This window comes from Carcharodon carcharias, chromosome 19 (assembly GCF_017639515.1).
Source record: "Carcharodon carcharias isolate sCarCar2 chromosome 19, sCarCar2.pri, whole genome shotgun sequence".
Lineage (NCBI taxonomy): Eukaryota > Metazoa > Chordata > Chondrichthyes > Lamniformes > Lamnidae > Carcharodon > Carcharodon carcharias.
This window is the reverse complement of record NC_054485.1, coordinates 9301084-9309226: the sequence shown is the minus strand read 5'-3', so window position 1 is coordinate 9309226 and position 8143 is coordinate 9301084. Positions and strand designations below refer to the sequence as shown.

The window sequence follows — 8143 nt, the reverse complement described above, 5'->3', positions numbered from 1 at the left end:
ACAGTGATTAGCTGCTGTCAGGTTTGGAGGGAGCTTTTGTAATATCAAATGGGGAATGACTCAACTCTGCCACCTTATGGTGTAAACACAGACTGACCGAGAGACCATCTGACCATATTAACCCAGGGTAGTAAGTGACACAACTCTCTCTGTTACACTCTGGATGATAGTTTAATGAAACAAACAAGGTTGAAAGAAAAAACATTGACACTCCAGAAAGCATAATAACCGTGGGGAATGGAAAAAATATGATGAGATTATTGTGAAATTCAGTGATAGTTAGGTGGAGAGTTTCTTTATGTTTGAAATCTGTGCTGCACCTTCACTGAGAGTTAGTTAGTCACTTGATACAAGGAGCATTCGGCTGGTTGAGGATGGATAAGGGCCTGGGTTCAGCCATTTCAGTCTCCAATCACTGTCCCGCTGTCCCTCACAGCGCTTCACCACCACAATGAAACGAACGAGCACCCGTTATCATTTTATCACATCCCCAGAACCCCACAAAGTTCGGCACAGCCCCAGGAATTCATTCACTTTCTTCAAGAGTGTAGGCCGGGATTTTCCTGACTTGCCGGGGAGCGAGGCGGTGCTCCAGCCAGAAGCCCATCGACTCGCGGCGGGACCGGGAAGATCCCGCCCATCGTCACCGCTGTTACTGTCAGCCGCACAGCAGGATCCCACAAGCAGCGGGAGTTAAGCTGTTTGGCTGGCAGTGTTGGGGGTTGAAGAGAGGGCTCAGGGATAGCTCTCTACTCCTGGTGGTCGCAAGGTGCCGTGAGGTTCCTCATGTCCGTCCGATGAGTGTAAATGGTGGAGTATAAGCTGACCAAGCAATACATAAGATGGCCCCGTTTGCAGGCCCAGACATCATGTTTTCGCATATACTTGACCTACACGCGACATGCTAACCTCACAGGGGTAGTCAGCCTCAATTTTTCACGCCACACATGCATGGTTTACTCGCTGGGTACCTCATGAAGGGACACAAGAGATCAAGCAGGTGACACGGGCTGTGGTTGTGGATATGTGTGGGGATTTAGGGACCCACCCACTCTTTGCGTTGGATTCCGATGATGTTTCAGAAATGGCGGCTCCCTGCACCCACACCGGCGGCTCATTTTTATATCGGCGTTTCGGTCAACCCCATAATTGGAGGGATTTCTCGTGGCTTCAGAGGTTGACTAACTTGCCAACAACAATGGCAGGCAAGAAGCTGCTTGTCAAAAACACTTCTAGTCGCCTTTCTCATTGTTTCAATTGGCTATTCGTCCTTGGTGGGCTCGCCGCCCCACCCCCCCCAACTCTGTGGACATCCACAAAATACACCCAGTCTGATGAGATGTCATAGGCCTGAAAACTGGGTGTCATTGCAACCCCCAGAAATGGGTGGGCTCGGGTTTGGGTGGGAGGTTAAAACGGTAAAAGTCTCAAACAGGAATGTGCCTCTCTCCCACCCACTCCCACTTTTAAGCGAGGTAAGATGAGGGGAGGGCAACCAACTCCCCTCTCACAAAGTGGTCACTGAAAACGCTTAAGGTGACAATGGGCCTCCATTTTAGAAAGATTTCTATCTTTTACTCACGTTGGACTGGTTTCTCTGGTCAGGAAACCCGGTGGTGAAAAGGAGGCGAGAAGTGGGAGGGGTTCCATCAGGCAAGGGTCTTTACAGCACAGCTTGTGGGCCAGGGGGAGCATGAGTGTTTCCCTCAGGTTCAACAAACAAATCCTGCAAACTCCCTCCTGCAATCTCCAGCTCTCCCCCAACCTCCAGTCATTGCTGACTCTCCTTTAACCAACCGCAGTCTCTCCCCCATGTTCCAGCCCCCATGGAATCTTCACTAACCCCTTCATGAGCTCCAACGTTCTCCCCCAATGCTCCGACCGTGCTGTACCCACCCCTCCAGACCCCCTGCCGTCCCTACCCCCCGCCCCCCCCTCCCCACCACCCCCAACAACCGGTAAACTACCTCCTCCTGGGCTGCTGTCTTTTCTGGAACATTCCCTGTCTGACAGGGAGACCAGGCCGCCAGTCAGGCTAGTCTCCAGGTGAGGAAACCGCTTGAAAACAAAATTAACGTATACGCTGCGCCAATTGTAGTAAAAACCCATCTGGTTCACTGATGTCCTTTAGGGAAGGAAATCTGTTATCCTTACCCGGTCTGGCCTACATGTGACTCCAGACCCCACAGCAATGTGGTTGACTCTTAAATGCCCTCTGAACAAGGGCAATTAGGGATGGGCAATAAATGCTGGCCTAGCCAGTGACACATCCCACGAACACACAGTTAAGTCTCTAGACAATAACTCCCCTTCCCCATCCCCATTACTAAAGCCTACACCAGTGAATATTGCGGCCATTAACTCCATGGGAAGAATTTTCCCCCCGTTGGGGGGTGGGTGGGGGATGTTCAGGAGCGGGCATGTGCGGGCGCACCTCTGATCGGCGTCCCCGATCGGGGGTGCCCCGCCATTTTACGTGGGCGGGCCGATTAAGGCCCACCCAGTGTGACGCGTGCTCCCTGTGCGTGTGGGGGGGTGGGGGGGAGGGGGGAATCCCCTCAGCCAAGAGTCCGCCCTTTCACGCATGCGCATGAAAGAGCGCGCTCATCTCCCTGAGGCTAAGTGCAGCCTCAGGGTGAACAGCGCCAAATTTAAAAATGGCACCGGTGGACAAATAAAATTTCCCTGACATGGCCCCTCATGTGACACTGCCACACGAGTTGAGACGTGTCCATCGCTTGTAACCAAAACCTTTATTACATTTTTAAAAACCCCTCATGAAACCTCGTCCCGCCCGTGGATGGGGTTTGATGCTCTTTCTGAATCCCGGCCTGTCCGCCAACCTTAAGGCAGGATGGGCAGGTCCATTGATCATCTCAACGTCTTTTTAAAGAACCTCTTCAATCAATTAGCAGGGCTGCTTGTCCAACTTTAAGGTAGGCATTGGGGGAGGGGGTGGGAGAAGGGGGTGGGGTGGGTAGGCAAAGAGTCCAGGCGGCCTTCGCATTTCTCGTGAAACCTCATCCATGGGCGGGAGTCTTTATAAATTAAATAAAAAAAACCTGTTATTGAAACACGTAAACATGTCCCAGCTCGTGTGACTCTGTCCCGTGAGGGGACAAGTCTGAGTCATTCTTTTAACTCTTTTTTCTCCCTCCCCATTTTTCATAATGAAATGAATCTCCCTGAGGCGTCTCTCCCCGCCACCCCCCCCACCCCAACCGTCCGCACAGGGAGCGCTGAGCACTTCCAGGTACGCGTCACGCTGAGGGGGTGGGGGTGGGGGAGGGGAGGGGTGCAGGGCCTTAATTCGCCCGCCCAAGTGAAATGTCGGCGCCCGGCCGACAGCGGCGGGCAGGGATTGGCTGCTGCGCCCGCTTCCCGCCCGGCACTCAGGACGGGGAGGGAATCCTCCCCCACGTTCCTCTCTCCCCCTCTGCACCTTTGCGGCCTGAGTGTTTCCCGGAAGTTCCCGTTGCGGCCCAGAAAAACTCAATGGCGGAAATCCGTCTTGGGGAATAGCGGAAAATGGCTGCCGTTGACTGGTCTGCCTGTTGTGCCTCCCGCCCGTTATTTATTTATTCTTTAAAAAGAAAATTCACTCACAGGGTGCAGCATCACTGGCAGTGCCAGTAATTACCTCCTGTTCCTTCATCGCCCTTGAGCAGGGAGTGCTGGGCTGTCTTCTTGAACCACTACCAGAGGCTCAGTGCCGTTGAGGACACTTCAGGGTTAATCATTTTGACACAGCTGCAACTTCTCCTACGTGCTGTGGCCCTTAGTGTCTATCCAGATAGGGGATCAGGGCTGGTCGCTAAGTGCAAATATTTCTTTTCGATGCCTCACTGAGGCTGGAACTGAGCCAGACACAGCCCGCACTCGGGCCAGGGTTCAAACTCCAGGCCGTGCTGGGTAAATCCGCTGTAAACCAGTCACAGCGCCCACCCTTGGCCGGATTTTGATCGTTCTCTGAGAAGGGAAAACGGATCATGACTGCGCGTTGCCGTTTGTGGGAGCTTGCTGTGCCCAAATTAGTTAACCGGGGTTCCAGAGAACCATAGAAAAGTTACAGCACAGAAAGAGGCCATTCAGCCCATCGGTTCTGCGCCAGCCGAAAAATAAATAATAAAAAAAGAAACAGCTTCCCATTTTAACCCCACCTTCCAGCGCCCAGTCCATGTCCTTTGCAGGTTACAGCACTTCAGGTGCAGATCCAGGTGCCTTTTAAGTGAGTTGAGGGTTTCTGCCTCCACCACTAAACCAGCCAGCAAATTCCAAACACCCGCCACCCTCTGGGTGAAGAGGTTTTTCCTGCCGTCCCCTCTAATCCTTCCACCAATTACCTTAAACCTGTGCCCCCTGGTAATTGGCCCCTCAGCCATGGGAAACAGGCCATCCCTGTCTACTTTATCCAGGCCCCTCCTCATCTAGTGCACCTCAGTCAGGTCACCCCCCTCAGCCTCCTCTGTTCCAAGGAAAACAACCCCAGCCTACCCAATCTTTCCTCATAGCTGCAATTTTCAAACCCTGGCAGCATTCTTGTAAATCTCCTCTGCGTTCTCTCTCCAGAGCAATTGTGTCCTTCCTGTAATATGGCAACCAGAACTGTACACAAAATTCCAGCTGTGGCCTCACCAGCATTTTATACAGTTCCATCATTACATCCCTGCTTCTGTATTCTATGCCTCGTCCAATAAAGGAAAGCATTCCATATGCTTTCTTGACAACCCTAACCACCAGCCCTGCCACCTCCATGAGCCTGTGGGCATGCTCACCAAGGTCTCTCATTTCCTCTCAATATCCTACCATTTATTGCATATTCCCTAGCTTTGTTTGCCCTCCCAAAACACACTATCTCGCGCCTCTCTGGATTGAATTCCATTTGCCACTTTTCTGCCCACTCAACCGAACCATTGATATCATTCTAGAGACACCAACTATCTTTTTCACTATCAACTACACGGCCAATTTTTATGTCATCTGCAAACGTCCCAATCATGCCACCCACCTTTAAGTCCAAATCATTAATACACATAAAACAAACAACAAGCGACCCAACCCTGAGCTCTGTGGAACACCATTGGAAACTGTTTTCCATTCGCAGAAACATCCAACAACCATTACCCTTGGTTTCCTGTCACTGAGCCAATCTTGAATCCAACTTGACACATTCCCCTGTATCCCATGGACTTCTACTTTTCTGACCAGTCTGCCATGTGGGACCTTGTCAAATGCCTTTAAATCCATGTAGATAACATCCACTGCACTACCCTCATCAACCCTCCTTGTTACTCCCTCAAAAAATTTGATTAAATTAGTAAGACACGACCTTCCCCTAACAAAACCACGCTGACTATCCCTGAGCTATATAAATGCAAGTCTTCCTTGCTTTGTCCCACCGTGTGCATGAAAAATCTGTTGAAGTTTCATTGCCTGAGCTCATAGGTGCAGAACGTTCACTTGGTACCGTTTAGCAACTTACTGTACCCTGAGAATCAGCAGCTTGAACAAAGGAGATGGGGTGGGGGTGGGGAAGGATTACGAGCAGTTTTGATAGAGTAAATCAGAACAAACATTTTGACTGGTAGGAGGGTTGGTACCAGGACACAAGGTTAAGGTATTTGGTAAAAAAAAACAAGGGGGAGATAATGAGGTTTATTTTACACAGTGAGTTATAATGATCTGGAATTCACTGCCTGAAAGGGAAGTGGAAGCAGACCCAATGGTAACTTTCAAAAGGAAGTTGGACAAGTTCTCTAACTATAAAAGGGCTACATTTGCAGGGGGAATAGTTGGACAGCTTTCAGAGGGCTCACACAGGCACAATGGACCGATTGGCCTCCTTCTGTGCTGTGGGCTTCTATGAATCAGTTCAAAGAAAAGCTGTGCACAACAACAGAAAGGAAAAGCCTCCAGTTATTTTAAAACCCAGTTCCTGGACTCGGTGGGGAGGGCTGGCTTATGAGGTTGTCAATCAGCATCTTGGAAGTAGCCCAATCATTTTGGTGGGAGAGCTGAATCAGGGAACCAGGAAAACCTGATTGGGCAGTCGAGTCTGGTGCTGGTTCATAAAAGCTGCTGTCTGTCTGTGCAGCTGAGACTTGTAGTTCTGCAGTGCACTCGAGTGCATGAACAGGGAGTACTGTGGTCACGTTAACAAATCGGAGCAGCTTTCTCTCATGGCCACAATAAGGAGAAAGTTGGTGGTGGTCGGCGATGGTGGCTGTGGAAAAACAAGCCTGTTGTTTGTGTTAAGCAAGGATGAGTTCCCGGAAGATTATGTCCCCACCGTCTTTGAGACTTACGTGGCCGATATAGAAGTGAACCAGAAGCAAGTGGAACTGGCGCTCTGGGACACGGCCGGTCAAGAGGATTACGACCGCCTACGGCCCCTGTCCTACCCGGACACCGACGTCATCCTGATCTGCTTCTCGGTGGACACCCCCGACTCGCTGAGCAACATCCCGGACAAGTGGATGCCCGAGGTCAGGCACTTTTGCCCCGGCGTGCCCATGGTGCTGGTGGGCAACAAGAGAGACCTGCGGACCGACCAGCGGGTCCGCAAGGAGCTGGCCAGGACCAAGAAGGAGCCGGTGAGGTGGGAAGAGGGCCAGGCCATGGCGGAGAGGATCGGGGCCTACGCTTACCTGGAATGCTCGGCCAAGCACAAAGAAGGCGTCTGGGAGGTTTTCGAAACAGCCACCAGGGCCACCTTGAAAGTTTCTAAAACAGGATGCTTCGGGTGCCGGTGTACTTTGCTGTAAAGGCGTGTGGAAGCAAGCGGAGCAAGGAAACAGAGCTCCTATTTACTGAAGACAATTTACCTCACTAAACCAAAATATCTGGGAGATAGAAACTTGTGATAGAAACCTGGGGGAGTTGCTTTTGGAACCTGATCTTGAGAAACAATGGGGTCTGCAAGAAACTGCCTGGTTCTGCTAAGAAAAGAAAGATTTAGCTTTAAGTGCTCTTCAAACTGCGTGTGTCAATCCAACTGATGAGTTTAAAAGGTCCTTTTTTTAAAGGAAGGTAGAATTGGAAACTGCTGTACTGTGTATGAATTAACTGTTAATGTTTCTGAGTTTTGCCACAGAATCGTGTTACAGGACTAGATCAAATCAGTGATTATCTGTATCTCCCCAGACTGGATGTCATTACGAATGGATGTGGGTGGGCAAGGGCGAGGAGGTTCTTAAAGCAGGCCCCACTGTACAGCCTCTACGGCCCTCTGAAAAGCCTCTTGGCTTTTGGTGTTCGGTCTGTTCTATCAAGTGTGCAGTTTCTTGTCAGCCAAACTCTTAAGATGTGATTTCATTGCATGCAGAGTGCTCGGAATTGTGCAGAATTCTCTATGTTCAATTTTCAGCCTTTTACAGCATGTGTTTTTTATGAGAGAGAGAAGGAAAAATTACTGTGTGTGTGTGTGTGTGAGAGAGAGAGTGTGTGTATGTGTGTGTGAGAGGGAGTGTGTGTGAGTATGAGAGAGAGTGTGTGAGAGAGAGAGTATGTGTGTGTGTGTGTGTGTGAATGAGAGAGACTGTGTGTGAGTGTGAGAGAGAGTGTGTGTGAGAGTGTGTGTGTGAGAGAGTGTGTGTGAGTGTGTGTGAATAAGAGGGAACTAGTGTGTGTGAGAGAGAGTGTGTGTGTGTGAGAGTGTGTGTGTATGAGTGTGTGTGTAAGAGGGAACTAGTGTGTGTGTGAGTGTGTGTATGAGAGAGTGTGTGTATGTGTGTGCATGAGAGTGTGTGTGAGAGTTTGTGTGTGTATGTGTGTGAGAGAGAGTGTGTGTGTGTGTGGGAGTGTGTGTGTAAGTGTGTGTGTGTATGAGAGAGTGTGTGTATGTGTGTGCATGAGAGTGTGTGTGCATGAGTGTGTGTGTGTGTGTGAGAGAGAGAGAGTGTGTGTGTAATTGTGTGTGCGTATGAGAGAATGTGTGTATGTGTGTGTGAGAGTGTGTGTGAGAGAGTGTGTGTGTGTGTGTGAGAGAGAGAGAGAGTGTGTGTGTGTGAGAGAGAGAGAGAGTGTGTGTGTGAGACAGTGTGTGTGAAATTATATTTATTGACGGGGACCTCAAGGTCTTGGAAGAGCAAGTTTGTTAGCAAGATGGTGACACAGTTTTGCTTTTAGTTAGACAAATGTTTAA

General features: G+C 50.1%; 1 protein-coding gene across 1 annotated transcript; it reads left to right on the top strand.

Moving 5' to 3' along the window:
- Positions 1-6115: 6115 nt before the first annotated feature.
- LOC121291548 (ras-like GTP-binding protein RHO) lies at positions 6116-7503 on the top strand. The gene has a single exon (XM_041212902.1). The coding sequence runs from the start codon at positions 6129-6131 to the stop codon at positions 6762-6764; it is 636 nt and encodes a 211-aa protein (XP_041068836.1). The 5' UTR covers positions 6116-6128; the 3' UTR covers positions 6765-7503.
- The last annotated feature ends 640 nt before the right edge of the window (positions 7504-8143 follow it).